Source organism: Microplitis mediator, chromosome 5 (genome assembly GCF_029852145.1).
Source record: "Microplitis mediator isolate UGA2020A chromosome 5, iyMicMedi2.1, whole genome shotgun sequence".
Lineage (NCBI taxonomy): Eukaryota > Metazoa > Arthropoda > Insecta > Hymenoptera > Braconidae > Microplitis > Microplitis mediator.
The window spans coordinates 16790770-16806768 of record NC_079973.1 but is presented as its reverse complement, the minus strand read 5'-3'; the positions used below and the strand labels follow the sequence as shown (position 1 = coordinate 16806768).

The 15999-nt window shown below is 27.2% G+C and overlaps 2 protein-coding genes across 3 annotated transcripts; one reads left to right on the top strand and one right to left on the bottom strand.

The window, feature by feature from the left end:
• The first annotated feature begins 875 nt into the window (after positions 1 to 875).
• Positions 876 to 12588, top strand: LOC130667964 (DDB1- and CUL4-associated factor 8-like). 2 transcript variants are annotated; one of them, XM_057469912.1, is made up of 9 exons: positions 876 to 1429; positions 2728 to 2979; positions 3162 to 3379; positions 4637 to 5004; positions 5086 to 5251; positions 5315 to 5614; positions 8110 to 8229; positions 8305 to 8421; positions 11622 to 12588. In XM_057469912.1, exons 1-9 carry the CDS (start codon positions 1030 to 1032, stop codon positions 11763 to 11765), a joined length of 2085 nt encoding a protein of 694 aa, XP_057325895.1. In that variant the 5' UTR covers positions 876 to 1029; the 3' UTR covers positions 11766 to 12588. The 2 variants fall into 2 exon arrangements, with proteins under 2 accessions (XP_057325895.1, XP_057325893.1); XM_057469910.1 differs by having other exon boundaries at positions 878 to 1429; positions 2728 to 3087.
• LOC130667965 (BOS complex subunit TMEM147) lies at positions 12359 to 13713 on the bottom strand. The gene is made up of 3 exons (XM_057469913.1): positions 13473 to 13713; positions 13255 to 13393; positions 12359 to 12932 (listed from the first exon to the last, which is right to left on the bottom strand). Exons 1-3 carry the CDS (start codon positions 13547 to 13549, stop codon positions 12459 to 12461), a joined length of 690 nt encoding a protein of 229 aa, XP_057325896.1. The 5' UTR covers positions 13550 to 13713; the 3' UTR covers positions 12359 to 12458.
• Between the last annotated feature and the right edge of the window lie 2286 nt (positions 13714 to 15999).

The following is a 15999-nucleotide window of genomic DNA, read 5'->3' as shown; positions in this document are numbered from 1 at the left end:
CTATCGATATTTTTTGGACAAGATATATCGATACTCGATAATAAAAAACTATAACTATCGATGTTACGATATCGATATTTTTTTTCAATATCGCCCATCGGCCCATCCCTACAAATTTCTATGAGAGCGACGATCAGCAGATGAGAAAATTCGGCTTGATGAAAATATAACGCGCGCATGCAAATATACCTTTGTTAATTAAAAAATTTAGAAATGAAAATGACTAAATAATAGTTAAAAATTATTTTTCATAATAGGACAAACGCTATTAATGATCGGGCAAACGTTTATAGATAATTATAGACCAAATATGATAGATTAAAATTATAATTTGCATAGGGGGGGCTATCTAAACAGCAAATTTTTATTTAATTTTTTATAAATAAACAAAATTAGGACAACCAATTATTAATGACGAATATTCAAGGACAAACGACGGACAAACGATTTATAATAATCAAATTCCAAAAAAGTGTCAAAAAAAATTTGAAAGGGACCAACTTCAAGGAGCCTTTCATTCGGGATTTTAGTCTTCGGGAAAATAAACCTCACTCCTCACCCTTTTCTGGGTATCAATCATCTGTTAATAAAATAGAAATTATATTCAATTTTATCATCAAAGTTTTGTAAACACATTAATTTTTTTTTTCTTTTTCGTTTTATAATTCCTGTTCACACTGGTTGAAAATTAAAACTTTCAGTGTTTAGTTAAACGTCTTTAAACGTAAATAGTAATTGCGTCTAAAGTAAATTTAAAAAAAAAATTTTGCCTGGTGTTATTCCGTTTAACAAAATATCAAAGATTTAAATTGTTTAGTTACATATTTTTATTTATAAATAATTGAAAAAATTATTTTTCTTGGTTAGTGTTTCCTTTTTTTCAACGTTATTTAAATATTTATTATAAAGTCATTTTGTTAACTGAAAAGAATTTGTCATTTAAATTATTGCATTTGATATTTTATTAAAATAAAAATAAAAAAGCAACTAAAATATAATGATAAAGATAGATTAATTACAATAGTAATAATGGATACGAATGAAAATGATTTAGAAGCGAATAAAAATGTCAATGATAAAAATAAAAATATTGAAAGTTGTGATAATAACAAAATAAATGAAAATGTATCAACAACTATGGAACTTGAAAATAAAAACGATGAAAATTCTTTAGTTCAAGGGATTGTTATTAATAATTTATCAATGGATTGTGATGATACAACAATTGATAAAAATAATATTAGTTGCAATAATCACGACAGAATTGATGAACATAATGAGTGTCAAACTGAAAATGAATGTCAAACAGTAAATGAACCTTTAGAAAAAAAATCAAAAAATAGTAATACTAATAATATCAATGGTTCATTAGTAACTCATGACAATAATCTACCGGATAATAGTAACAGTGATAATAATCTTGTTGATGGTATGTAGAAAATATTATTTTATCATTATTAGATTTAAGAAAATCTTTAGAGAACCTGTTATTTTCTGGTATGTTTTGTCTCAATACTTATAGAATTTTCTAAATCTATTAAAGCAGATGTTTAAAAATATTTATATTCGACTAACGAATGTAATTAATTTAAAAAAAAAGGTACTAGAACTAATAAATATGGTCGACCTTTAGTTTTCTCTTATAATTTTTTATTTTATACCGAAACAATACCGTAATTTTGAAATTTTCATACTGATATATCATATTTTTTTTTTGTATACTTTTATCTAAAAATTTTACTACTTTGAGAGCAAATATCTACTAAATTATCGCAGGATTTTAACCATTTTAGCTGTGTACTTTTTTTAATCAATATAAAATCAATTAAGTATTGTTTTTTTTCAATTATCCATTTATTGACAAAAATTTTAATCACTGAATTTTTTCCAGCTGTTATACATATATTGATATAAGAATAATCAAAAATCATTTTTTTATTGGCAAGAAATTGGTATGAAAATATCAATTTTTTTCCTATCAAAGTGGTATATGGTAACTTTACCAAATATTAACCAAGTGCCATTTAATGACCGAGTACTTAAATACTCTTGAAAATGGAAAAATTGGTAAATTTAATTCATGAAAAATATGTAATTATACATTTTTAATTTTCCATCAATCAAATTCACCAATTTTTATGTACCTGAAGATCGGAACGTTTTTCACGCAACGAAAATGAAAATAATTTATGTAATTTGATTCTAAAGATGACTTAAGGGGTAGTTGGGGGTGGCCTGCAATTATCGGCTGACGTACGAAACATTTCAGAAATCTAGATCCCGTAGATTTTCACTTTTCCTTTCGTTTTTTTATTTCCGTTCCACGAAAAACGTTCCGATTTTCAAGTACATCAATTTTTCCATTTTTAAGGTATTTAGGTAACCGGTCATTAAATCGAACTCGGTCAATATTTGGTACTGTTACCCAATATGTGATATATGTCAAAATTTTTTTGGTATAAAATTGGTATAAAAAATTAATATTTGTACTTTATAACTGAAATATTTTTTTTTTTTGGCTAAATTTGCTTTTTAATAAGTTTATGTCAACGAAAAAAATTTCAAAAATTTATAGAAAAAAGGTATGATTGAATTTTCTAGGATACAAAAATACGGACTTAAATTTAAAAATTTTTGGACAGTAATAAACAAAAGAAGTCATTTTAAGATTCATCATATTTATTATTAGTAATGATTTAAATTTAATGGTTTATTTTATTTTTACAGATATGTCGAATAATTCTGGAGATACTACTAATGAAATATCAAGTGGAACAAATGATAAAAGTCCTGAGTCTCCTAATGTCAATAAAGATGAGCCTAGTTGTAGTAATGTTAAAATCACAAAACCTAAGTCAAAATTAAAAAAACGCCATTATAGAAAAAGTTCTGATAATAATGAAGATTCAGATTCAAAGTCTGGTAAAAAAGCACGTGACTCTAATTCAAGTTCACAAGAATTAGACTCCTCGGTTGATGGTGAGTCAAATTTTGTTGAATCCGAAAATGAAACTGAAAATTCAAAAAAAAGTGACCGCGATAAAAATTCTGATTCTGATGGTACTAATAAAATAAGTAGCGTAAAAGGTAAAAAATATTTTGATTTTATGATTTTATAAAATAAAGATGATAAAAATTTTTTTTTTTTTATTGTACTCTAGATGATGATTCAGATGAATGGTCAACAGCTAGTGAAGAAGAAGTAGGTTTAGAAATGCCTGAAGTATTGACTAAAGCAAAACCAAAACCAAAATGGTTCATGTTACCAGAGATGAGAAGTCGTGAGATTGGTAACAATAGATTTTTTAATCGTAAATTTTATGGTTCTTTACGTACTGTACAACGGCTTGAAATAATGCACAAGTTAGATGAGCACGAGGTAAGAAAATAAAATTGATTTTATTTTTTTTAATTGCCAAGGTAAAAGACCCAGTTATTGACCCTGGCCCAGTTTCTGTGCTTTCAACTTTTTTCTTACTTACTTAAAAAACTATAACCTTAAAAAGAAAATCAATTTTTTCTTAATTTGTTGTAATTTATTCTGAGCCTAATTAATGGCGATTGAAAAAACATAGAAAATATTAACTGAATAAAATGAAATATTTTAGCCATAAGTGGCTGAGGAAGCCATTTTGTAAATAGAGTCTAAACAGTTTACGTTAGGAGGTACGACGATTGAACATGTGCACTAATTATCATGTAAATAAAAAAATGTAACTAAAAATAGATGGATAGATCAATATTTAATTAACATTTATCTTAATAAATTTATAAAGCATATTAAAATGAGTTTTGTTGTTGAAATTTGAGGGTCAATAACTAGGTACAATTTTAAAGGTATGGTGGAGTTGTTGACCCTGAAATTATAACTTACTGAGAGCCAGGTTATCTGTTTAATTACATGTCTATAAAATGTAAAAATAGCAATATTTATAATTTTTTTTAATTATTTTCTACTATTATTCACAATACAGTGATAAATTAACATTTAATATTCACTTTTAAAAATAAAAGATCATAATTAGATCTTGAAAGTTTATATTCTTGGAATGATAAAATTATTGTAAAAATAATGTCAACTTCAATAGTAATTAAATTGTTATGACTCTTTTAGTTGAATAATATTTTTATTATGACAAAATTAATTTTTTTATTCAAGAGTTTAAAAAAAAGACAACGAGCTGCGATGAAAAATTATGAGAACAGGAGCTAGCTAAAGTAACTTTAATTATTTATATTTTAAATATTGAAAAATTATGTTTTTGTTACAGTAAATATTTAATTTATTTATCTAAATAATAGTTTTAGTTTATTAAAACTTGGTAAGTACTTCATATAACCTAATCATGGTTTGTGTAATTTGAGGGTCAGAAACTTGGCCACTGTGAGGGCCGGAAACTAAGTCTCTGAATGTCAATTTTGAAAACGTCTATTTAAATTATTAATTCAATTGAAATAATTATTTTACGCGCATGACTTTATTTGACAAATCATAAACTGGTCGATAGAATTATTATTTTTCTCATTAAATTAAATCTTACATTAATTATTATAGTATAACCCCAACCGGCACTCTAAAAAGGTCAGAAACTGGGCCCCTTACCTTAATTCAATTATTAATTTAACTGTATTATAGGGTTGTGTTAATGCATTAAACTTCAACAAAGATGGAAGTAGATTAGCTAGTGGTTCTGATGATTTAGAAGTTGTCATTTGGGACTGGGCAGTAGGAAAAAAACGTGGTGTTTTTGAAACTGGTCACAGTTTAAATGTTTTTGAAGTTAAGTGGTTACCAATTGATTACGAATCATTTATAGTAACTTGTGCACGTGATGGCCAAGTTAGATTGCTAGATATAAATACAGGTGTAAATAAAAAGTTGGCTAGTCATCGGGAGGAAGCAAGAAGACTTGCAACTCATTTTGATCATCCTTATAACGTTTTATCTGTTGGTGATGATGGAAAAATATTATCAATAGATATTCGTGCTGAAAAACCAACTCGGTTAGTTTTTAAAAATATTCATTAATAAATTTAATAATCATTAGTTGTATAATTTATTATTTATTGTTATTATTATTATAGATTGTTAACGGTTAAAGAAGATGGATCTCATACTTTGCTTTATACTGTTCATATAAATCCACGTGATAGTAATTATTTCTGTGTTGGTGGTCGATCCCAAAATGTGAAAATATTTGACCGACGAAGAGTTCTTGAACCTGTTCAGAAACTATGCCCAAGAAATTTGGTATTAATAAATTAGTTGTTCATAATATTTTTATAAATTTCTTAAAATTAATTTTTTATACAGTCTGCAGCTGGACAATCAGCGTACGTAACATCAGCAGTGTATAATTACAATGGAACCGAAATAGTTACATCCTATAATGATGATGATATTTATTTATTTGATACTGTTTCGCCAAATCCAACGAGAGATTACGCTCATAAATACGAGGGTCATCGTAATAGTGCTACAGTAAAAAGCGTTAATTTTTTTGGACCAAAAAGTGAATTCATTGTATCCGGTTCTGATTGCGGAAATATTTTCTTTTGGGATAAAAATACAGAAGCTATTGTTCAGTGGATGCCAGGAGATGACCAAGGAGTGGTATGAATACTTACTAATTTTAATATATATATTAGAGTGCTCCATCAAAAATAGATATTTTTTTTCGCTCGGCTGTTGTAAAAGAAATTTCTATATATCGAAAAAAAAATTCTGTCAAAAGGATAATTTTTTATTTCAATTTTAAAAGGTGGTGCTCGCTATTCGATTTTTCCCACGCTAATAGCATGAGAATTTTATTTTTTTATAAGAAATTTTATAACTTCATTCGCCGTTGAGGAAAAAGTTTGTCATGAATATTTTTGTAGGAAATTTTACGCTCTACAAAATTGCTCAGAAGCTCAAAAGCTCTAAAACGAACGGTTCAAAAGTTACAGGTATTTAAAGTTGATAACTTTTTAAAAATCAACGTTCAAACTGTTTTTGCACCAAAACTGATACTCTCATGAAAAGTTAATAAATACTTTTTCATTAAAATTATTATTTTCTACTTGTATGACATTTGTAATAAATTTTTTCTCTTAGTTTACTTTGAATAAGTCTTTGCTACAACCAATATTATTATTTTAACAAATTTATTATACCATTAACATATTTTTCACTTATTTTCAAATCGATTTATGTAAAGATTGTATTAAAAATATGATCACAACCGTGCAATTGATTTTAATAAAGACTATTTTATTGATATAATAAATTTGCTAAATTAATAATTGTCGTAGCTAAGTTTCGTCTAAAGTAAATTTAGTAAAAAAATTTATTACAAATGTCATACAAGCAGAAAATAATAATTTTAATGAAAAAGTATTTATTAAACATATTGATTAATTATAAAGTAAGAAATTTACATTGATGGTTTAAAGCCTGTTTGTAATAAATTAAATTTGTTTTAAAGTTTTTATTTGATATTTTTCGTGAGAGTATCAGTTTTAGTATAAAAAGTGTTTGAATGTTGATTTTTAAAAAGTTATTAACTTTAAATACCTGTAACTTTTGAACCGTTCGTTTTAGAGCTTTTGAGCTCCTAAACATTTTTGAAGAGCATTAGTAGATTTTTCAATGTTCTTAAAAAAAAAAAAATATCCCCTTTATTTAAAACAGTTTAATATATATATTAGGGTGAGCCAAAAAAACCAACCCATCGAATTTATGTCTTAAAAAAGAACTAGATATCGAGAAAAAAATTCTCCCATTGCACAAAATTTTTAGCTCAATTTTAGAAGGTGTCGGTAGCCATTTGAAATTTCCCATTTAAATAACATGCAAAAAAATTTTTTTTGATTAAAAACATTATAACTTTTGAACCGTGTGAGATAAAAATTCGGCTCTAGAATATTCTTGCGTGGCATTAAATTTCTTTAAAAAAAGTCCTGGGAGTCGAATTTGTAAACTTGATATTTCGTATACTAACAGGCCATCAAAGTCTGGAGTAAACAGAATCATACAAATTTAAGGCTTAATTGTTAAAAATATCAATACTACGAGAAAATTTGTTCTACATGTAGTGCAAGGAAATCACCAACAATATCCACGTTGTAACAAATAATATTTTGTTATCGATCACAACAGAAGAAAAGTATTTGGAAAATCGAAATGAAGCCTTAAATTTGTCGACTCCCAGCACTTTCTTTTAAGAAATTTAATGCCCTACAAGAATATTCTAGAGCCGAATTTTTGTCTCACATGGTTCAAAAATTATAATATTTTTAATGAAAAAAAATTTTTTCGCATGTTATTTAAATGAGAAATTTCAAATGGCTACCGACACTTTTTAAAGTTGAGCTAAAAATTTTGCCCAATAGGAGAATTTTTTTCTCGATATATAGGTCCTTTTTAAGACGTAAATTCGATAGGTTGGTTTTTTTGGCTCACCCTAATATAGATGTATATTAGGGTGTTTAAAAAAAAAAAAAACGAATTTTTCTTTTCTCGAAAACAGGTTCAAAAGTTTCATTTAGATATACAAATACACCAGTAAAAATTAGAACCTTTTAAAATTAACTTTGAGAGGTTCCGCATCGCACTTATCTATTTTCCATAAGAATAATATGAAAAAAAAATTTTTTTGCGTCTTCTGATTTTTATAACTAGTTAACGATGCGTCGTAGTAAAAATCTGTAGACATGAATGTGTAGGAAATTGAATGATCTACAAGAAAAGTCTCATATCATTTTTTGATAAATCCATCTGTTCAAAAGTTATTGGAGTTTGAAGTCAAATTTATAGGAAATTTTGAGATCTTTTTACTTTTTGGGCGAAACTATCAGACTTATCACAAAATGACATGAGATCTTTTTTGTAAACAATTTTATTCTCTACAAATTATCTCTGATAAAATTTTTTCAAATTCCCCATTGTTTTCTGGTTATTTTCATTTTAATATCGATTTTAAAATCGATCAGAGCACTTTTTTTAAGTGCTTGACTTAAAAATGAAAATAATCAAAAACTTTTTGAAACACCTTAATGTATTCATTTAATTTGAATCATTTTTATTAAAAAAAAAAAAAAAAAAATTAATATATTAACTGTCTACAGGTTAATCGTTTAGAACCACATCCGTATGTACCAATTTTAGCTACAAGTGGTTTAGACAGTGATGTTAAAATTTGGGCTCCTTCTTGTGAACTTGAACCGCCAATGACTAATTTAGATGTTGTAAGTCTTTATTTTATTAAAGTTATTAATATTTCATTATTTTCAATTAATTAAGACAGACAAAATATATTTCAGTGCGTTAAGACTAATATGAAAACACGTTCTGATGATACATCGCGTGAACCAGATCAATTTGACTCACGAATGCTTGCAGTTTTTCTACGTCATATTAGTCGTTACGGTAGATATAGTGTAAGTATTTTAATTTATTCATTTAAGAGCAGTTTATGGATAATTTTGCCCAAGTTTTTTTTATTGAACGAAAGCTTTTATCACAAGATACATACCAATATTCGATGCACTACTTTGTAATCTATCGATCCTCCATTTACTGTCCGAGTGCAATAAGGACAATTTCATTCGTCCACTCGAGTGCGAAATACAGTAAGACCTCGTTATAAGACTGCGCGTTATAAGACTCTTTCCCTCAATTTGTTGAAACTCGCTCGGAACGTTTCCCCTACCAACAACTCAATAAAGGATTAAATAATTTATTTTCATAAAGAATACTTAAAATTTCGTGGTATCGCATAATTAATTAACTGAAAAGAACGACAAAATTCTGTTTATTTATGGTTATATATAAAATAGATACACTGTATAATAGAGTAGAGTTGAACCGAATACATAAATAAAACGCAAAACGGCGATAGTCTTATAGCGAAGAATAGGCGCAAACGCTATTAAGCACAATAGTGGAGGTACCTCAATTTCAAGAATTTTTTCGCCTACGGCCTCGAGCTAGTCTCATAACGAGGTCCTACTGTAACAACCTGCAGTTCCTACGTAATTGTTCAAGGATAATTACTTAATTTATTTGAAATGTTTTGAATTAAATTGTTTATTTAATCATACACGCATTGGGAGTTACGAATTTTTATAGAAGAAATGTATGATATAAAAAAAGCTTTTTTATGACTCCTGAGTTTAAAGTTCAAATTCGAACGTCGTGTGACGCGATTATTATTTTCAAAAATTGATGTTACTAAAATTTTATTGAAATGTAATGCATGAATAAATCGAAAAATGTGAAATTGTACAATTTTGTATTTTTTAGTAAAATAGTAGTTGTTGTTGTTTTTTTTTTTTTTTTTTTAAATGATTCGAATTCTTGCAATTGAACTTTAAACACAGATGTTATAAAATAGCTATTTTCGAAAAATAAGATTAAAACGAGGGTTCGTGGAATAGGGTAGAGGTACCATTTATGGCCACTGCTCCATTTTTGGACATTTGATACTTTATTTTAATTAATGAAAAAGTGTAAAATAAAACTGCCATTTTAATAGTGGGTTAAAATTATCTTTGAATACATTTTAGAAATTAATTTTGTCTTGTGTCTTTTACAAATTATTTTATTTTAATTTTTCATATGTCCAAAACTGGCCCTAAAGTGGCCAAAAACGGTACCTCTACCCTACTTGTATTGGCGACACAAGCAAACCCTCGTTTTCATCTTACGTATTGAAAATAACTATTTATTATTTTTTATTGCACGACTCTTATGCGGAGCATTAGATAGTACTTTATCATCACCAGGGTACAGAAGTTTGTGCTCAAGTACAGTCAGAACCAATGATTCATACCGTCCATAATTACAAGCATACCAACAGAAAACTCTATGCAAGATATTTCTATGCTCGGATATCTTTCGGTAGTAAATTTCCTAGTCGGCATAATTATAATTAAGGACAATTAAATTACACGATATTTCGATGTCAAAATTATTCTATGCAAAATATTTCTATGCAGGACATCTCTGTGCAAGATATCTCTATGTAAGATATCTGTATGCAGGAGATCTCTATGCAAGCCATCTCTATACAGGACATTTGTATGTAGGACAAATATATGTAAAACTATGGCTTCAAGAGTAAATATACAAAAATACTTGATGAGCCCTTTCGATTGCCGCCCAGAACGTCCAAATCGATTGATTCGTTCTAAAGATATCGTATACGACAAAAATTAATTTCTTTTAGCTAAATGTATTTATATTTTCGTTGAACAATGAAATAAACATTTTTCGACTTCGAAGAGCTCAAAAATTTGCCAATCAAAACGTTTTTAAGCTTTCTGAGCTCGAAAAGAGCGGGAAGTTTCCGAGTTGGCCCACTGGGCCAACCGTTTTCAGGTTTTTTTTTTTTTACTTTTTTTAAAAGAATACACGCTTCTTGATTTAAATTTCTATCATTAATATTATCGATTTCATAAATTTAAGCCTCAATAAAAAAAAAATATTTCACTATTTATTATATTTTTAAACTGAGATCTATGTGTTGAAGTTATTTTATTATCGAGAAAAATAATTAGACATGTATTTGTCTAGCATAAAAATCTGCCACATAGAAATGTCCTGCATAGAGATATCTTGCATGGAGATGTCCTGCAACACAAATGCCTTATATAGAGATATGTTGCATAGATATGTCCTACATAGAGGTGTCCTGCAATAGAAATATTCTGCATAGAAAAGTTTTAACATAGATTTATCTTATAACATAATTGTCCTTCATATAACTATGCTAACAAGAAATCTACTGCACAGAGTTATCGCAGTATAGACTTGTCAGTTGGTACGCTTGTAACCATAGACGGTATGAATCACTGGTTCTGACTGTATAAGGATAAAAAGAAAGGAATTCGCCAAAATTTTTTTATATCAAAATGACGATCGCGAGCAAATTCACGAGAATTAAATTAGAAGATATAATTCAAATATCGAATGCCATAAAAGAATGTCGAAATTGAGGTTGTGAAAAAAATATGTCAATAAGACAATCACCAAGACAATTAGCAAGACCACCAGCAAGATAATTAGCAAGACAACGAGCACGACCGCTAGTAAGACGAGCAAGACAATTGTCTTGCTAATTATCTTGCTGATAGTTTTATTAACATATTCTTTTCACAACCTTAATTTCGACGGCTTTTATGACACTCGACATTTCAATATATCTTTTAATTTGATTTAGGTGAACTTGCCCGCGATCGTCATTTTGATATAGAGAAATTTGCGTGAATTTTTTTCTTTTATTCTTATTGTTGAGCACAAACTTCCGTACCCTGATTCATCACAAACTTTTTAAAAATTTATTATCATTTAAAAAAATACGTATATGTATAATGTAGATATCTACATTATACATATACATATTTATACATTTATACGTAAATTACTTTTTGATGAGGTCTTATATTGATGTCGGTAAATGTATATTAAAAATAAGATAATTAACTTCAATTTTATTTTTTGTAATTAATTTCTCTGACTATTCTTTTAAGTCCGCGATGGTAATTAAAAATGATTAAAATTACAAAAAAAAAAAAATTTTTTTTAATTTATATTAATTAATAAAATAATTTTCTTCTTTTTTTTTTCTTAATTACAGCCTGCATCACGTGCTCGAAGATTAGTACACGCTCGTTCATATGATGATAATTCTGATTCATCAAATGATTCAAGTAGATCATTAGACAGTGATAGTCACTCCGATGATGATGCTATGGATGGACCTTCGTGTACAACCTCGTAAAATTATTATTTTGATTTTTAATTATAAAGTTATGAGTTATTTACTCGTGAGTATATTTTTTCAAATCATTATAAGATGTTTGACATTATTTTCCTTATTTTCTCTCACGCATTTTATACTTGAATACTTATCATTATTAATTATTCTGTTTAAAAATAAAAATAGTCCATATAAGCAACGGCATTTGAATTAATATAAGAACAGAAATAATTTAAGTTCAAATATATATATTACGATTATTCATGTTCCATAAAATTGAAAAAAAAAATATATTTTCTTTTAGTAAATGCCAATATAAAATAAGTAATTACTGTTTCTACCAATTATAGAATTACTTAAAGCGTTTATTTTGTAGTGTACGTTGATTATTAATTAATTTTTAAAAACATATAAATACATTTTTATTTTGCAAGACTTTAAATATATGCTTTAGAAATAAGAATAGTTCATACGATAAGTTTTTTCCATTTTCATTTTTTATTATAAGTAAAACAAAAGAAATAATAATAATAATATCAATAATAAATAAGCATTTAGTAAATGATTATTGATAACGAAATTTTTTAAAGGTGAAAAAAAAATCAATGCATTAATTATCTTTAATGGAATGGGTTTAATTACAAAAATGAAAGATTAGTGAATAATTTGACAGTAATTAATTAATATTAATCGAAGGTGGTTGATTTGGTATGTTTAAAAAATTCCAATGGAATGAGCAAATCCAGCATAAATATGAAGTGTAACCGCACCCATGAAAAGAGTCGTTACAGCTTTGATGAGTAGGGACGACCAAGGCCCAGCAAGTAATAATGACGTTAATAAATCTAATATCAATGGTCTGTAGACAGTCAACAATAGCATACTAATAACTAATGGTACTAAACTCTTCTTTAAATCATGTCGGGACCATAACCAGACCAGCGTTGCCGTTGATATATGTTGTATAAGAGATATATTTGATTCTAAACTCTTTTGTATGTATTTCCAGTCAAATTCAGCTCCCCGAGCTCCTACCCAGAGTAGTAAAAATCTTGTTAAAAGTACTTCTGCTCCAGCCCAACCAATTCCTGCTGTTAAAACTTTAGCATGTCCTTTACCAGGTATTCCTTTTAAGACTATCAATATTCCTACAAGATCTGCCAAGTCTATTGAGTATTTTAAAAATTCCTGAAAGATAAAAGTTAAAAATTAATTAACTAATTAATTAATGCGTTGTAATTAATGAAATAGAAGCACCAAAAGTGGAAGGTGGTTTTAATATTTTAATTAATTTTATATTATTCATGTATTAATAACTGGGAAACATATCTATGAGATACTCTTTAAGTAATTTAAAGAAATTATTAGTTGGTTTTCGTTTAAATGTCTTTTTGGTGAATGTATTACTTGGAATAAAGAAATATAGAAAATTAATCGAAGTGATTGTTGTAATAAAATTTATAAATAATTTAGAATTCTATAGGAATAAATTGAATTTTTAAATACGTACTCCAAAAAGATCGAAACCTTCTTGACTAACATTGTCGGCAGTAGGAAAAAATGTAGCAAGTGCTAACATTTTTACAAGTTGAGTAAATATATAAATACCACCAGCTTGAATGCATTTCCAAAACGCCCCATATTCTGACCTAAAAATTAATTATTTTAATAGATAATGATAAAAGTACAATATATCTAAATTAAAAAATTTTTTTTTCTTTTACTTACAGTCCAGAATATTTATATGCTAAGTAGTATGGCACATAGACTAGTGCTAAACAATTACCAAAGTGATATAATGTCATTTTTATGTGATAATTATTAAGATCAAGAATTAATTAGTCTATCATAACCTACTTCTACTATACATGAAACTTATACTTTAATGTAATTATTTAACTCTAAATCATGAAGAATAGATATGAGATGATTTAGAAAACAAATAGGACAATAAAGAGGGCGTGGATGTTTGAGGAACTGAACGGGTGCCATAAGAGAGTCCTAACGGACAGTTTGAAAAACATATGACTGTAACAAAAAGGAGATGTGTGTATCACACCATTAATATAAAAATACGTTTAAAAATGTAGCCATTTGTATTAAACATACTTTGAATATTTTACAGTGTTTAGAAAATGACGTTTATTAAAATAAACATTTGTAAATTCGACTATTTAGCTAAATGACTGTTTATACCAACGTCACAATTAGAAAAGTAACCAGGCAGAAAAAGTTACTATCAATAAAAACTACCTTTCAACATGTAGAATGTTGAATAAGTTGCGGTTTGAAACGAAATTTATTTCATAGTACCGACAGTAGCTATGTTCCGATACGGATGATATAGTAGATTTCTTAAGATAATAGATAGATTAAACATCATGTTCTTAAATTTAAATTTGGCCAACAATTTAAGTTGTAATTATTAAATAAATTTTGGAATCCATTTACCCCAGAAATATTAAAATAAAAAATTAACGAATGCGATTGTAAACATTTTGAATAAAAATTTAAATACGAGAAAATAATTTGATTCAAAGCTTCCTGATTAATTAATATCTAAATGTTATAAGAACAAATAAAAATTTTTTGTGTCATAATAGTTATTAATAAAACAAAAAATAATTGTCAATTACAGAAACTTAATATATTTATCACAAAAATTACAATGAATTTATAATAATAAAAAAAATAACATTACGAATACAAATTTTTTTTGTAATTAATTTTAATTTAACAATATTTAAATGTTTGTATAGTTACGTTTTTTTTTTTATTTGAAATTTGTTTGTCCGTATTCTCAATTTAATTATTGATTGAATTACTATAAATTATTTATTAAATATTCAATGTTGAATCAACCGATTGAATTAAATAATTGATTTTGCAGTTCACATCAAATAATGAACAAATAAATAATTGCATTCAGTGGAATAATATGTATTTCAAAATAAGAACTTACAATTTTTAATTATCAACATTCGAATATCTCTTTTCAAATAAATTGTTAATTTTTAAACTTAAAACTAAACATTTTGTATTAAGTTATTTACAAAAATAAAATATACAGTCTGTTGCTTTATCTTTGTTCACTGAGCAATAATTAAAAATTGGATTTATTTTATTAGTTATTTTCGAGAAACAAAAAAAGTTCAAATTCGAATTAATTATTTTAAAAACCTGCAGTAAACATCAAATTTAGATAAATAATTATTTGCACTGAATGCAGTCATATATTTATTTAAAATTTGATATTTACTACAGGTCTTAAATAATATATGCGAATGTTAACTTTTTTTATTTGTTAAAAATAACGATATAAAATATATTCAATTGTATATAAGAGATAAGAGTTATTCGAATATCGATAATTAAAAATGAGGAATTATTATTTTGAAATACTAAAAAACAAAAAAAAATTTATTGCCCGTTGCTTTTTTTTACTTGAGAGAGCAATTATATACAATTGAATATATTTTATATCGTTATTTTTAACAAATAAAAAAAGTTAACATTCGCATATATTATTTAAGACCTGTAGTAAATATCAAATTTTAAATAAATATATGACTGCATTCAGTGCAAATAATTAACGTCCAGTTCCAGTGTATAGCCGCATGTACGACCTTTTACACTTTTTGCCTTTACATCGCAACTGCTTCCTTTCTTTATCTGCTTTTCATTGTGCGGCTGTGGCCCGACTTGTGCTTATACTGTACTGTACCATTACGGTGATACCCTATCCTCCACCTTGGCTGTGGGGGTATAGGGGCAAGGAAAACCACAGAGAAAACCATTGCCAGTACAGTTCGGTTTGGGTGAAGCTCCAGTGGTCGATAAAATTCCCATTTTACCGATCACTGGATCTTCATCCCGCGCCTAACGGTCAGAGACCTTCGTTCGAACCCAACGCGTGGCTAAACGGTCACCCAGCCAAGTAGTGGCCATGCTCAATGCTACTTAACTTCGGTGATCGCCCGAGCCACGCGTGTGCCGAACGGCTGCCTCAGCCGCTTCATTCAGTGCAAATAATTATTTATCTAAATTTGATGTTTACTGCAGGTTTTTAAAATAATTAATTCGAATTTGAACTTTTTTTGTTTCTCGAAAATAACTAATAAAATAAATCCAATTTTTAATTATTGCTCAGTGAACAAAGATAAAGCAACAGACTGTATATTTTATTTTTGTAAATAACTTAATACAAAATGTTTAGTTTTAAGTTTAAAAATTAACAATTTATTTGAAAAGAGAT

Excerpts from the sequence above, each read along its gene's own strand:
- LOC130667964 (XM_057469910.1), top strand. The coding sequence starts at position 1,030 with ATGGATACGAATGAAAATGATTTAGAAGCGAATAAAAATGTCAATGAT. Across the intron at positions 1,430-2,727 it reads TGATAATAATCTTGTTGATG|ATATGTCGAATAATTCTGGA; the intron begins GTATGTAGAAAA and ends TTATTTTTACAG. Across the intron at positions 5,252-5,314 it reads AACTATGCCCAAGAAATTTG|TCTGCAGCTGGACAATCAGC; the intron begins GTATTAATAAAT and ends TTTTTTATACAG.
- LOC130667965 (XM_057469913.1), bottom strand. The coding sequence starts at position 13,549 with ATGACATTATATCACTTTGGTAATTGTTTAGCACTAGTCTATGTGCCA. Across the intron at positions 13,394-13,472 it reads GCATATAAATATTCTGGACT|GTCAGAATATGGGGCGTTTT; the intron begins GTAAGTAAAAGA and ends ATTAATTTTTAG. Across the intron at positions 12,933-13,254 it reads AAGGTTTCGATCTTTTTGGA|GAATTTTTAAAATACTCAAT; the intron begins GTACGTATTTAA and ends TTTATCTTTCAG.